General features: G+C 56.1%; 2 protein-coding genes and 1 long non-coding RNA gene across 8 annotated transcripts in view; all 3 read left to right on the forward strand.

The window, feature by feature from the left end:
• Window positions 1-2,779, forward strand: part of PIP5K1A (phosphatidylinositol-4-phosphate 5-kinase type 1 alpha) — a 31,942-nt gene extending 29,163 nt beyond the window's left edge. For all 5 annotated transcript variants that reach the window (XM_044449102.1, XM_044449103.1, XM_044449104.1 and 2 more), the window contains one exon: window positions 153-2,779. In XM_044449102.1, the coding sequence (XP_044305037.1) occupies window positions 153-155 (3 nt within the window). In that variant the 3' untranslated portion in view covers window positions 156-2,779. The remainder of the gene's footprint in view (window positions 1-152) is intronic.
• Window positions 2,780-3,522: 743 nt separating this feature from the next.
• On the forward strand, window positions 3,523-4,228 carry LOC123032969. The gene is made up of 2 exons (XR_006416559.1): window positions 3,523-3,686; window positions 3,822-4,228. It is a non-coding gene; the product is annotated as an uncharacterized LOC123032969 (long non-coding RNA).
• Window positions 4,229-8,081: 3,853 nt separating this feature from the next.
• Window positions 8,082-14,465, forward strand: PSMD4 (proteasome 26S subunit ubiquitin receptor, non-ATPase 4). Of its 2 annotated transcripts, none has more exons than XM_044449277.1 (10): window positions 8,082-8,221; window positions 9,200-9,340; window positions 9,745-9,859; window positions 10,318-10,404; window positions 10,518-10,586; window positions 11,161-11,415; window positions 11,498-11,606; window positions 12,605-12,736; window positions 13,685-13,752; window positions 14,066-14,465. In XM_044449277.1, exons 1-10 carry the CDS (start codon window positions 8,196-8,198, stop codon window positions 14,231-14,233), a joined length of 1,170 nt encoding a protein of 389 aa, XP_044305212.1. In that variant the 5' UTR covers window positions 8,082-8,195; the 3' UTR covers window positions 14,234-14,465. The 2 variants fall into 2 exon arrangements, with proteins under 2 accessions (XP_044305212.1, XP_044305214.1); XM_044449279.1 differs by having other exon boundaries at window positions 8,083-8,221; window positions 11,200-11,415.
• The last annotated feature ends 93 nt before the right edge of the window (window positions 14,466-14,558 follow it).

The following is a 14,558-nucleotide window of genomic DNA, read 5'->3' on the forward strand; positions in this document are numbered from 1 at the left end:
GTGCCAAGGACTGGATTCCTGCTGCCCGGGGAGGCGCCCTTCCGCTTCCGGGGCTGCCGGCTCTCGCTTGGAGGCGCACGCGCGGGCCGCGGCGCCCCTTCCCTCTCGCTCTCCGTCCTCATCCTGAGCCCTTTGTTATCCCTCATTTTCAGTGAGCTGCTGCAGGGTGACCTTTCGGGCGGGAGCAGAAGCCTCCCTCTGCGCTCTGCATGGTCTGCGGACTGATGACCCTCCGGCCTTTGCAGGCAGTGGACAATCTGGAACGCTTTCCCAATCTGAACAGACGGGCTGGGCCGCCCCAGCCGCGCAGCGCTCCCAACAGCGCTGCCTCTGAAGCCCGTTGGCGCTTGAAGACCCCCAACCCTGCCCCCGTTTCCTCTGGTTGTGAGGCAAGAGGCTGCCCAGACGTGGGGCTTTACAGGCTGCGGCTCAAGAAGGGGCAGGCGCCTTCCACACCCCCAGGCCTGGAGGGAGGGCCAGCTGCAGGTTGACGGTGCCAGCCGCTCTTCTCTGAACTCTGATTTCTCCGCGAAGGGGTCGGTGTGTGCGCAGCTCTCCTTGGAACGGTTTGCAGAAGAGGAATGTTGTCTTCATTTTATTTTTAACTTTTTAAAAACGTATTTAAACTTCTTTTTCTGAATTGCCACATCAGTTTTTTTTTTGTTTTTAAAGTACGTGATTTTAGGCCAAGGAATGTTTGTGTTAACACACCAAAAATGACATGAACCCAAGGGTCTAAGGGAGATGTTTTCCCCTCTGAGGTCACACGTCAAGAGTGTCTTGCTCATGTTTAATTTTAAACAGAATATTTGTGCAGGAAGTAGACCGCCCCCCCCCCCCAGATCTAGTTGGCTGGCCATCATTTTGAAGAGGCAGTAAAGGAAGGGTCTCCTTGCCCCCCCACCCCCAATGTACACACAGACTTGGTGCTCTGCCCCCTCTTGGGGCTTGTGGAAGAAAGTTTCCAGTGCTTTGGCTTTTAAAGGACACCGTATGTGGGGCTGCTCAGAAAGAAGAACAGTCAAATACGGGTTTTAAACTTTTAGTATTGTACTAGTGGACCAAATTTGTTTCCCTCACCCTGTATGAGAGAGGAACTCTCTTCTCACTCTCAGTATTAAGTTCTTTAAAGGACTCAGACTTCTAATACCACACAAAAAAGATGATCTGAAATTCCCACGGTTTCTGTTTTTTTGTATGTACACTCAGATCATATTCTTTTCAACTTAATTTACTTTTGCTTTATATAAACGGCCAATTCTTTCTTCCTCTCCTTTTATGTCAACAGGTGGTCTGTTTTGAGCTTTTTAAAATCTTCCCCACTAGTTCTGATTTTCTTTTCTTTTGAAGAACGCAACTTGCATTTAACTCTGGGAAGGGAAAAAGTTGCCTCGAACAGCCGAGCAAGAGATGCATTAGTGGCTCCCCCAAACAAGGGGTCCCCTTTCAGCTGTGTGGGATGTGCTTATGGGGTTTTTTTTTTATTAGCCTACATCTAAATGGAAAAAAGGTCGAATACCAGCCATCAGCCCTACTTGAAGATTTATATTTCTCTCATAAGCCTTTTTAAAAGGTGACGTTTTCTATCCCTTCCCTTCCCAACCAGAGTTTTGAACATGCTTCCGTAAGCTTTGTGCTCTCCAGCTTAACTTTCCAGTGTCGGCCACGGTGCAAGGAGGTGCACGGTGCAGAAGCGACTGGCCACTGTCAGCCTTAAACCAGAATTTCAAGCTCGCTTGTGAAGGGCATATTTTGGCAACCGGAACTGAGGGCTAAAGCTCGGTAGAGGCATAACAACATGCGTTCTTCAAATAGGAACATGCTGAAGTCAGGAAACTTGACCTCTGTCCCAGGCCTAAAGGGTTCACTTTTCTTAGTTTAAAAAGCTTTAAAAATACTGGTGGGGAGTGGAGAGCACATTCAAAGCAGAAAGCTCATTTTCTTCCTGTCATTTTAGAGCATCCTCAAGGAAGCCTGCGCGAGGCAATGAGGCAGACTCATATTTGGGAGTATTCTTGAAAGTTTAAAAAGCAGCCTTCCTTTCTCCCCGCCCGACTTCTGTCATTTATATATTAAGCAGCTGTCTATATTAGACACCCAGGACACTTCCAAAATTATCCCTGTACCTCTCCAAGTTTGTTCCAAGAGGAGGAAAGAACAACACACTTCAATCAGTTTTCTAGTTTTCTTGTTCTGTTTTTCCCACAATGTTACTATTTATAAAGTTGTATTTAATTGTATTCCACACTTTGCCCCACTTGTTGGGGGAAATTAGCTTTTCAAGATGAACTTTGGGAGGAAGGAGACTTCTTTCTCTTGTGTGTCATTATAGACTTTGCTTTTTGAATGGTTTTAAGGAAAATGCAGGTTTGTTTTTGAAAGAAGAAAAACGGGGGACCCGGAAATGGGCCATGAGGTTTGTGCCAGCTGTGCAAAGGAGGCAGCAATGGGACCGGCTTCTCTTTTGGCATCGCGGTGGATCTTCAGCTCCCCATCTTTCCTCTCAGTCGCCGAAGAAGCAGCACTTTGCAACAGATCCAGGGTTGTTTCGAGGCAGAGAGTGAGCAGTTGGCATCGCCAAACATCCATCGGTCTCACTGTGTTGTGGATTTTGTCGCCCGAACCTCATAATACTTTTTAAGATGCATATTCCTGCCTAATCAAATGGTTGTCAATTTCCCACTGTCACCACCAAAAACCGCACACACGTTTCAGTTTCATTGGGGTGAAAACAGGCGACCTGCTACTAAGTTCAATAAAGCGTCTCCATTTCTTTTTCTTTATGAGTGGCGGCTCCTTGAATGGTGGGTATTTCACTGTTTTAACCTGCTGCCGGGATCTGGGGACCCAACATCTTTCAGGCGAGAGGGACTGGGGCAAGCCTCCTGCAGTGGGTGCTACGCCCCCCCCCCCGCTGCCGCCCCCCACGCGCGTCCCTCTCGTCGCGAGCCCGGCCCACGAGGCCACGCAGAGGCGAAAGCACCGGCCGGGCAGGCGCCGCTCGCCCTCCCTTGGGCGAGGGGCGGCCCCGAAGCCCCTGCGCAGCCGGGCGGCAGGCCAGCCCCGGAGGCCGCCCCGGGCTGCGCAGCCGCGACCCGCGCGGCCCGCGCCCCGCTCCGCTTAGCGCAGGATCGCCGGAGCGGGCGGCCATCCGTGCGCCACACCGCGGCGCGGCCCCCTCTGCGCGGCATCCAGCGCGCGCTCGTGCCGGAGCCACGGGCAGCGGCGCGGCGCCTGGGGGGCGCGGGGCGGGCCCCCGCCGGACGCCGCTCGACAGCCCCCGAAGAGGCCGCCTCGCGGGGCACGAACGGCCCGGGCGGCCCCGCTCGCTCGCGGTCCCGCGCAGGGCGACGAGGGGCAGCGCGGATTGGCGCTCGCGGTCGCACGGGGCGCGCCCATTGGCTCCTGGGCAAAGGCCAATGGGAGGGGGCCCTGCGGGTGGCCACGTGCTATTGGCCAGGGGCCGGGGCCGGGGGACATAAATAAGCCGCACCCCGGCTGAGGGGCTCAGTGGAGCCGAAATCGAGCACGCGGTGGATCGTCTAAGGAAAGCTGCATTGATACAGCAAGAATCCTATGAGAAGCGGGCGAAGCACATCGTTGGCAGAAAGCAGTGAGCTTAATATGAGAAGCCAGCGCAAAAGTAGGAATGCAGCGGAATGTTAATGCCACAGCAGAACTTCAAGGTATACTATGAAAACATTAAAATGAAGATTGCACATGCCTTAGCTCAGTCGTCAGTTCCAGCACAGGCTACAATTGTGAAATTGGAAGATGGCAGATCTGGAATAAGTAAAATAAGATTTTTTTTCCCTTTAAAGGCTGAAATCACTCGGGCTAACATTTCTGGTCGTGCCCAGGTTAAGTCTTCGTGGTGAAAGCAAACTGCTGGCAGGAGGTGGACGGGCTCCTAGGTGGGATCAAGCACCTTTTAAGCAGCAACAACACAACACGTGGTTGGACTTCGCATATCCAGGGAAGGCAAGACCTGAAACAGTCGAAGACTGGAGGCCTGCATTGGCTGCCAGGAGGGGCACAGCTTTGACCTTACAGGTGGAGAGCAGGGCAGTGGAGAGCCGGGATCGCCGAAGTCTCCCACGTCAGAAACTGATGGAGCAGAACTTCAGGGAAGACTCCAGGTGAAAGTCGCCCGACCTGAGAGAAGACTTCAGTCTGGAAACCTGATCCCTTGTCGTTTGGATTAATAAAGGCTGGGTTGCTCACTTAACAACTGAATAAATTGTCCTGGGAGACTGGAGTGTTGGGGGCTTCGGGTGGGGGAGTGTTGGCGGTTGTGCAGAGTACGTGGGGGCCAGGATTCGCTGCGAGACTCCCCGTTGTCTAAGGCCCGCCATTTAATGAGGCAGTCAGAATGGGGAGAAAATAAAATAATAAAGGGAAAAGGTGGCCTTCCTTGCTAAAGCGCTTTCGCTTGTGTGGTAAATAACAGTCGCCCGCCTATTCAGCACCGAGGACTCGGAGGAAACGTCCCCGCTCCGCGTTCGCCCTGCCTAAGCGGGTTCCCGTCGGGAAGAAGCAGCCAGCACTCCTCGGTTTCCCGCCAAACAACGGCGGGGGGCGGGGGCGCCGCCGGGGGATTGGCTGGCGGGCGCCTCTGTGCCCGCCCCCGCGCCAATCGCGGCCTCCCGACGGGCGGCGACGTGCCGCTGCTTGTCCCGCGCTTTTCCCACCGCCGCCGTGGCTGCGCGAACCGGGGCTTGGGGCTCGGCGCGGGCGATCGCCTCGCTGGTTTGCCGGCCGTGCGCGACGGTCTCCCGTGCCCCTAGGCGAGAGGCCCCGCCGCGACCCGGGCCCGCCCCGGACTGGCTCAAACATGCGCTTAGCTATTTCCTCTGTGGGCTTTCTTTAAAGCTGGATCGATATAATCAGCCCCCCCGCCCATTATCACTGCTCCAGCCTGCTTACTGCTGGGCACCCCAGGCTCTTGCAGGTGACTGATGGGACAATGGGTCATCTTGGGTAGAGGGTGTTACCTTAATGGCCTGTGACCACACTTCAGGCAATGTTTGCACAAGTTGCACCTTTTAATCCAGGTGAAAACAGTCTGAGCAGGAAGAGAAGTAAGGGTTTGATCCCAAACCTTGGTATGACTGGGCCAGCCAATCTCCCTGGGCCATACTGAGTTGCTGGTTTATGTTGTCTAAATATGCATTAACATCCTGACAAATCAGGCAGTTCATGCAAGTGGCCTTTAGATCACAAAGAAATTTTCCTGACCAAATTGCTATGAAATGAAAGTTGCTCTCAATACAGTAACTTCAGCCCTAAATGGCAAATTTGTTGGCTTTTCAAATCCCAAAAGCTAAGCTTGTTTTCACCTGGAAACACCTGGTTGATCCCATTACATTCATATTCTGCTTTTCTCAGTGGCTTGCAAACCTCTAGATTACAGTTATGTTGAGAATGAACCTTGCTAGCTGAGGGAAACCATTCAACAGCAAAGTGTAGGGTGAAGCCATGTCAATTAGAACTCCATTTATGAATGTTGGGTTCTGGAGTCATCCAGAGAGCATCAATAAAGGACAGACCTAATACATCTTTTCCTCCTTAAAAATGTATACTTTTTAGTACCTTCTAAAAAGAGCAAATCAGAACCAGACCAAAAAAACAGTGGAAGCACATGGAGTTATTTTACTTAAAGCAGATTTTCTTTGATGTTACTCTTGGAGTTCAGTTTCCCACTTCAATCACAGTAACCCTATTTATGTGCAAATGACCCACACATTTTAAGGTTAATTTTGTTTGCAATTTATAGTTATTGAATTAATTTTTGTCAATTTCATAGGTAAATTTTACATGCTGGTTTATACTTCATGGATATTCTTTATGAATAGCCCAGAGAACCAACCAAGCAGCATATAACACACACTATGTGGGGCTACCCTTGAAGACGGTCTGGGCACTTCAGTTGGTTCAAAATAGAGCTGCCAGGCTGCTGATGGGGACTGGGCATTATGGACACATGATTCCAGTTCTCCATCAGCTTCACTGGCTCCCCACTGAAGTCCAGGCCCAATTCAAGGTGTTGGTGATGACCTATAAAGCCCTTAACAGCTTGGGTCCTGGTTACCTGAAGAAGCACTTACATCCATATATGCCCACCCGCCCCTTGAGATCAGCAGGACAGACCCTTCTCCAGGAACCCTCCATGAAGGAAATTAGGAGGGTGGGTACTCAGAGGAGGGCTTTCTCAGCAGTGGCACCTAAGTTATGGAATGCACTCCCCAGAGAGCATTATCCCCAGAGTCATTATTTGCTTTTCGGTGCCAGGCAAAGACCTTTTTATTTAAGTGGCATTTTAACTGTTAATATTATTTGATCTTATCTGGCCAGGGTGGCTTATTTTATTTTGGATTTTTAATGTTTATATGTAATTTATATTATAATTACTTTTATTTATTGTAAGCCACCCCAAGGCTTCAGCGAATGGGGCAGCATAAAAATGGTTTAATTAAATATAAACCTAATAGCCTAAATTAAAACACAATTTTGGTTTCCAATTCAAATTTATTTGGCCAAGAGTGAACCCTTTATTAAATTAATGAACCTCCAGCTGTACCCATTGCCATGAATTAAAGGAAGGTTCCCTGACTGAAGTCTTCTCTCAGGTCGTGACTAGTCCTTCTTCCCAGCACCGACAGAGCTCTTCACACATCTGCCACCAGCCCCAGAGCATGCAAGCGCTGGTATCAAGTGCTGTTCTGCAGGATCCACCTTAAACAGCTGCCTTCTCTCTGCTGCAAGTCTTCACTAAGAGAAGCTCATCTTCGAATGGACGCTTTCCGACCGACCGACCGACCGACCGTCCGGCGCTGCGGCTTTCCGCATTCCACCACTCCGTCAACTTGCTGCCGCTTCGGATCTTCGCTCCCGCTCCTCGTCGTCGCTCCCCGGAGGCTCCACGGCAAATAACGCCGTACCGCCGAGTGCTGCCTATTTATACTCTCCTGGCCCCAGCCTCTGCCCAATAGCATGTGACTACCTCGCAGGCCCTCCCTCTATTGGTCTTTGCCCCAGAGCCAATAGACGCTGCTTGTGCGAGTGGGAAAGCCAATCCGCGTTGCCTCTTTCTCGTCCCTTTCAAGGGGGAAGCTGCTCGCAGCCCAGGCCTTTGTGTGGTGCGATGTCTTCCCGGAGTGTTGAGGGCGAATTCGGAGACGGCTGTTTCATTTCCAGTGGAACGTTTAGTCAGAATACAAGACACACAAGGCCCGTTGCCAACTGGGGCTCCACAGTTTTGTAAACTTGACTTCCCATCAGCCCAGCACGTACTACCAATTGGCACGCGTGCTGGGAGCCCTAATCCAAAACCGTGAAGCGGGGAGCAGCTCAGGGGCAAAGTACGTGCCCCGAGTTCGGCCCGGCTCCTACGCTGCTGTCCATGGGCTGTCCGAAGGACCCTCAGAGCCAGGCGGGAATTCTTCCAGGGTTACTCTTTGATGGTCTTCTTGCATCATCAGGAGGGCTGAAAGTAGGATTCCTCTTAGTTTTATTTTGCTGATGGCGAGACTCATGGTTAAGAGCCAGAGGGGCACCTGGAAGACGGACCACTTGGGCTGGGGTCCAACAACGCAGCCCGAATTCGGAATATATGAAAGCAGGTGACTGCAGAAGCAGTCATATTAACTTTTCCTCAGATAAAACACAGATAAGGGGGGTACACAAAAGAGTCGGCGACCAGCGCGCACTTCGTGCTCCAGCGAGGCCCTCCCGCTGGGGCTCGCCTCAGCCGCGGAACTGCCCGGACTCCTCGGGAGCCGCCCGGTGCACGTCCGGAGCCAGCTCGGCCCGCAGCGCCCCGCTTTCGCGGCCTTCGAGGCGCCGCCCTACGCGCGCTTAGGAGGCCTAAACCGCCGGGCGGGCCTCGCCGGGCGGCGCAGGCCGCGGGTTCCGCCGAAAAGGCTTCGTCACGCCCGGCCCCGCGTGTGCGCAGGTGCCGCCGGCGAGCGACCGGTTCCGGGGCGCCGCGGCCTGCGCCGCTCGGCGCGGGCGGGCCAGCAGGCGGCGCCCGCGTCTCCTTCCGGCGAGGCGGCCGGCCGGGCGGAGGAACTACCTGTCCCGTCGGGCCCCGCGCGCGACCGGCCAGAAGGGCGCCGTGGATCGAGCGGGCGGCCGCCGGGAGCGAGCGCGGAGCGGGGCCGGCGGCGGCGGCGGCTGGGCGGGCGGCGGCCACGATGGTGCTGGAGAGCACGATGGTCTGGTGAGCGCGGCCGGGCCGGGCCGGGCGGCGGGGCGGGACGCGGGCGGTTTCCCTGAGTCATGCTCGGGCCTAGTGGGGGCTGCTCCGCGGCGCGGGGGGCGAGAGGCGAGGGGGGGTTGGGGGCTCCGTAGGGGGCGCGGGCGGCGCCACCCCGGGGGGCGGCGGGGGCGCTCCTGGGGGGGGGGGGGGGGCGGGGGCGCCGGAGGGGCCCCGCCGCCAGCCCCGGGGGTCCCCGACGTGGGTGACGGGCTGGCAAGGCGGGCTGGCTGCGGCGCGCCCGCAGATGCCATGCCGGCTTTCCTCGCGGTGGGGCCTCTTGTGGCGCTCCAGACGTGCCTCCCCACAAGGCCCTCCTTCCCTGGCCCCAGCCCGGCATGATGGAAGTTTTAGGCCGCCGTGCCAGGAGGGCTGCAGCCCATCGCCCACCTGGTTGCGCTGCTCCCAGACATCTCCACGTCCCCGTGCGATACTGGGCAGGCTGGGAGAACGTGTCAGGGGAAAGGCCGCCTCAGCCACAGCGGCTTGCAGGATGCTGTGCTGGGGGGTCCCCTTTGATCTTGCGATGGAGCCTCCCCATGCAGCTGCACTTTGCCTTGTAGTACCAGGCACTGCTGGACATCCTGGGAAAGAGCCCTTGCCTCTTCCTCCTCTGGAGCTCTTGAACACATTCAGCTATAATTTCATACAGAAATAGTGTGTGCCACCTGTGGCATCTGCTGGACTGCTGTGGATCTTTTGGATCTCATCCAACGGGGATGTTGTTGTTAAGCATCCTTCTTCTACTATGTTGCGCAATAGGCAAAACTCCCTTGTTGCTTTACAGTGGAACATACCACACTTTTGCACAGGGCCGAATCTCTCAGCCTGGTCCGCCATGCAGGGCTGTTGTGGAAGGAGGGGGAGCAACATTGGCCTTGCTGAATCCCTCGCAGCGTGTGGGATGAAAATGAATGGTGCCCCTCGCTCTTTCTCGTCTAGTGTCGACAACAGCGAGTACATGAGGAATGGGGATTTCTTACCAACCCGCCTCCAGGCTCAACAGGACGCGGTCAACATTGTCTGTCACTCGAAGACCCGTAGCAATCCCGAGAACAACGTTGGCCTCATAACTTTAGCCAAGTATGTTTCGTGCAAATACATGGCTGGAAAAAGGGGCGGGAGGGGAAGAGGTGGCGCTGGGGGATGCTGGGAGATGAAGTCCTTTGACTCAGGAGGACAGCAGGTTGGGGAAGCAGAATTTACCAAGAGAGAAAGGAAAGGCATTCCTTCTCTCAAACTCTGGATGTCCACAGGCGGTTGGCCGTCTTCCCCAACCCCAAGCTTCCCAGAAGTTCTGGACTGCAACTCCCATCAACCCCAGGCAGGATGCAGCTCATTGCTGGCAAGTCCTTAGCCACCTGCCCATCCTGTTTTGTTGTTGGGCTGCTTCAGATCTCAGCCCGAAATTTCCCTGCCTTGTGTCAAAATCTGGGTTGGAGACTCTCCCCCCACCCACCCACCCTCACCGCTGTCCCTTGTTTTAGCAACTGTGAGGTGCTGACCACCCTGACCCCTGATACGGGCCGCATTCTGTCCAAGCTGCACTCAGTTCAGCCCAAGGGAAAGATCACCTTCTGCACTGGAATCCGTGTGGCTCATGTAAGTTACCTTCTCTGGCGACAGCATGCAGTGAGATTTGATTTTTAAGCTGACCCTTTCTTAGGTGGGAGGAGAGCTTGACTTGGTCGCATTTGGGTGGGTAAGTGTGGAGCAGTCATTCCAAAATGGCAGCACATTTTTCAACGGGTTCTGCTCATTCCTGCCAGTTTCTGTGATTTCACTGGCGTAGTTTTAATACCTAGCCAGCAGCTGACCTGGGGGCTAAAAAGGCAGGGCAGAACTCCCTGAACTAAATTAAAATGCAGCAGGCAATGGCAGTGAATATCTTTGTTTGGGGCTTTCTGTGCCATTTTGGGGTCATGTGTGTCCAGTGGGATCCTCTGGGTTTAAAGAAGAGGCAGAATTGAGAAGAAATGGTAAATGCATTCAGGGGGCAAAGAAGGGACGGGAGCTTCGCTGCTTCCGCTGCTCGGCTCAGCTTTGCTCTCCTCTTCTAGCTGGCTTTGAAGCACCGACAGGGAAAGAACCACAAGATGCGCATCATTGCCTTTGTGGGAAGCCCTGTGGAGGATAACGAGAAAGACGTGAGTGATTTTGCGATGGTGGAGATCCTTGGCGTCGAAGGTCTGGTTTTTTGCGTGGGGGGCAGATGCGCCTTCTTCTCCTTTCAAATCGTAACAGCTTCCCTTCCTTGCAGCTGGTGAAGCTGGCCAAGCGTCTGAAGAAGGAGAAGGTGAACGTGGACATCATCAACTTCGGTGAAGAGGTGAGGCGTCCAGGCCTGAGGCAGGAGCAGGAGGGATGTGAGGGACCCTGGGCATTATGGGACTCCACCTCCCACCATCCTTCCCCACTGGCCAGATTAGTTTCTCCAGCATCTTGTGTTTTTTGTACTTTCTTTGCCAGATATTTTGGTATAATATAGCATTAACTAAACTACTTTAAAGAATTTCCCTTAAGGATAGTTGCTATCCTTTAAAATCTTCCTTTGAGTCCTCCCTAATTTAGCTCATACATTTTGCTGCCTTGTTAATTCTAGATCACCCTCCATATTATTTCTCAGCTACCGGATGCCCTTGTATCTGTTCCAGTAAACTGAATATGTTTCAGAACAAATCCCTTTACATTGAGGTCAGCTATAACTTGCAGTGGAATCCCCTCGCATTTGCCTGCACGTCAAGCCGTTCTTTGTCTTGTCTTAGGATCAGGGGACTCCAGTTCCCTGCATTTTCCTTTTTAATTTAGCTACAGTGGCCAACGTGCCAGTGATGGAGGCTTATGGGGACTGAAGAGTGCCCTCTCCCCCCGCATGTGGCTTGTCGTTCCCTCTGCTTTCTCAGGCATCTTTCGGACATGCCTCGTCCCACTTCTCCCTTCAGGAAGCCAACACCGATAAGTTGACGGCCTTCATCAACACCCTGAATGGCAAAGATGGCACGGGCTCCCACCTGGTGACAGTGCCTCCGGGGCCCAGCCTTGCCGACGCCCTCATCAGCTCCCCGATCCTGGCAGGAGAGGGGGGTGCCATGCTGGGGCTGGGGGCCAGCGACTTTGAGTTTGGGGTGGACCCCAGTGCTGACCCGGAGCTGGCTCTGGTGAGTGCCGCGGGTGGGGAGCGGTCTGGGCAGGGGGGTGTTGGGGAGGACCCCAAGTCTCACTGGCCCCCGGCTCCTCCAGGCTCTCCGTGTGTCGATGGAGGAGCAGCGGCAGCGGCAAGAGGAGGAGGCCCGGAGGGCTGCGGCAGCGTCGGCCGCGGAAGCTGGGATTCCGGCCACCGGCGGAGATGGTAAGAAAACAGCTGAGCAGGCGACCTTCCCTTCTTGAGCCAAAGAACCTTGTCTTGAACCGAGTCGTGTGGGTTTCCTGGGAGGTCTTGAACTGCATTTTCTTTTGTGTTGGAGAAATGTAGCTTCATGTTGCGACATGGTCTGATGCCCTGGAGCACCGCAAGCCGTTTCCCAAGGCAGCTTTCTGGGGTTGCCCCGAAGGCCATGCTGCCTTTCCTGGCCCTGCCCCGATTTCCCCCCCCCCCACCAGTCACGGGGGGGCTTCCCAGGAGCTCTGCCCCTCGCCCTGGAATGTGGCAGAACTTGGGCCTTGGGCCTCAGATCGGTCCAGCTTCCCGTCAGGGGTGTTGATTCAGCTTTTGGATTTACTTGCGCTTGGTAAACGACAGAGCTAAAACAGAATCCCCACCCACCCCCACATACCCCACCGTCCGATATCATTGAGGGGAAAGCTGGGCGCCTGCCTGGGGCAACCCGCTGGCGCCTGGGCTGTCGCCTGGGCTGATGTGCATCCGGCGCAGCGTCTCCTGGTGGTGGTCGTTGGCCGTCCCCCGAAGCCTGCAGTTTCCAGCCTTGCAGAGGGCTGTTGGTGGAGTTCTGCCATCGGTCCGAGGTTGGAGGAGGTCAGAGCTGGGACTCGGCCTGCTCCTTATGGCCAGGGGTCCACGGCGTTCTGCCCGCATGCGGCTGTTCGTTCCTCCACGTCTTCCCTGGGACTGGCCTGGGCTCTTTGGAGGGCCTGTGCACAGAGGCAAGATGTGGGGCTGGTGCCGTGGGGGAGGCTGGGCTGTCCCGTCCCCTACGCACGCTCCCGTCTCCGCGGGCCGATGTCACGGTCAAGCTTTGGCTTCCATCCCGAGCCCGGCGACAGGCTTCTGGCCTCTGATGGGCGGCCCAGCCCAGCCCCGCCCAGCCCACCTGGGGGGCCCTGGGATGGGAGGGCTGGTCTCGCGTGCTCGCCGGTGGCGCTGCCCCTTCACCTGCTCCCCCGTGCCAGATTCGGATGATGCCCTGCTTAAGATGACCATTGGACAACAGGAGTTCGGCCGGGCCGGCCTGCCTGACCTCAGCACCATGACGGAAGAGGAGCAGATTGCCTATGCCATGCAGATGTCTCTCCAGGGGACCGGTGAGCACCGGGCGGGCCCCCCCCCCCCTCACGCCGGAGGCACCGGGAAGGCCTCTGTTGGGACGCAGGGTGTCACTCGCATGGGGAGGCCCCGGGTGGCTTCATTCCCCTCCGCAGCGCTGGGGCACCAAGGCGCCGGCCGCAGCCGACAAGGGCATGCTCCGCCAGCAGAGGAGGGCGCCCTTCCCTCTGCACGGGCTGCTGCTCGTGGGGGGCAGCCGCTTCTGCGGGAGAAGAGCCCCTGCCCCCCTGCAAAAGCAAAGCCCGGTCCGGGCTGTACGGACGTGGCCCGTTTTACTCTCAAGCTCGGCTCGGCACCCGAGTTGCGGGAGTCTGTGGCAGTGTGCACCTTGGGCGGCTTTGCTTCAGTTGCAGTGGATGGTCTTGGCCCGGGAGGGAGCGGGCGGGCCGCTGTTTGTTTGGAGAAGTGGATTGTGGAAGTCCCGATGGCGTGCCTGATGGAACAGAGATGGTGCCTCTATCTCTTAGCAGCTCAGGTTGGGTAACAGAGAGAAGGCAACCTAAAATGATGGGGCGAGTCGTCTTCTCCACACCCCCAGCAGAGGGGATGCTAGCCATAGCGGCATCCGTTCCCATTACGGGCAGTCTCCCATGGCCCTCCTGGACCTGGTGCCCCACAGAGAGCATGCACAGCCTCACCCCAGAGGGCGCCGGCGAGGGGAGGCTGGTCTGTGCAGGAGTCCCCGGGCACCCTGCGCTCCATCGCGGCTGCTGGAGGAGGCAGCGCTCTGGGCGTGCCTGGGAGCTCCAGCCCAGCTCCGTTCTTCGGTGGGCACTGTTCTAGCATGGGGGGAGAGCGGAGGGAGCCATGTAGATAAAGGCTTCCTGGTTTGTGCTTCATCCCCCCCACGTAAGGCGGCCCTCCCTCGTGGGCTCCGCTGCAGAAGAGGGCTGCTCACAAGCCCCGATTCTTTGCTTTGGCTTCAGAGTTTGGACAAGGCGAGTCGGCCGAGGTGGACAGCAGCGCTGACATGGACACGTCGGAACCCACGAAGGTTTGTGGCCAGGAACATGCCCAAGGTGGCTTCCTCAAGCAAGGATGCCCTCCCAGAAGTCCTTGGTGCCATCCGGAGAAGCCGGGAAACAGCCTGTGCCCCACAGCCCGCTCTTCCCTTGCCCCTCTGCCCCCGCAGGGAGTGGGAATTGGGAAAGAGGCCCCTCAGAACCCCGTGCGCTTGCAGGTGGCCACTGCAAGGCCCGGTGGCTGGCCCAGCACCCTCCCCTTCCCTTCCCTTCCCCTGCTCCCTTGCCGGCGTCTGCGCTCCAGCCCCGTTCCCAACCCTTTCCTCCACGACTCCCCTTTCCCAGGAGGAAGATGATTACGATGTGATGCAGGACCCCGAGTTCCTTCAGAGCGTGCTGGAAAACCTGCCGGGCGTCGACCCCAACAACGAGGCCATCCGCAACGCCATGGGCTCTCTGGCCTCGCAGGCCTCCAAGGAGAACAAGGACAAGAAGGAGGAAGAGAAGAAATGACGGGGGCTGGGCCTCGGCCGCCCTCCCTGCCTCCCTCCGGCGCCTTCTCCTCTGTGCACTCAGGAGCCCCTCCCTTCTGCATGCCTGAGTCTGCGCCGCTTCAGAACCTTTGGTTTCTGTAATCTTTCCTTTAGGGGCTACCCCAGGTGGAGGAGCAGTCAGTGGTGGGGTGTGCTTAGGATCTTTTGGGGGGCGGGTTGTGGATTATCATAGAATAAAAAAACAAATTTTCTGTGTGTGTTTTTATCGGATGTTTTGGCAACTTCCTATCGACTCTTCAGTGGCACACCCATACACGATCAACATTAATTAGGGCGATTCCTTT

This window comes from Varanus komodoensis, unplaced genomic scaffold (genome assembly GCF_004798865.1).
Source record: "Varanus komodoensis strain SLA01 unplaced genomic scaffold, ASM479886v1 scaffold57, whole genome shotgun sequence".
Taxonomy (NCBI): Eukaryota; Metazoa; Chordata; class Lepidosauria; order Squamata; family Varanidae; genus Varanus; species Varanus komodoensis.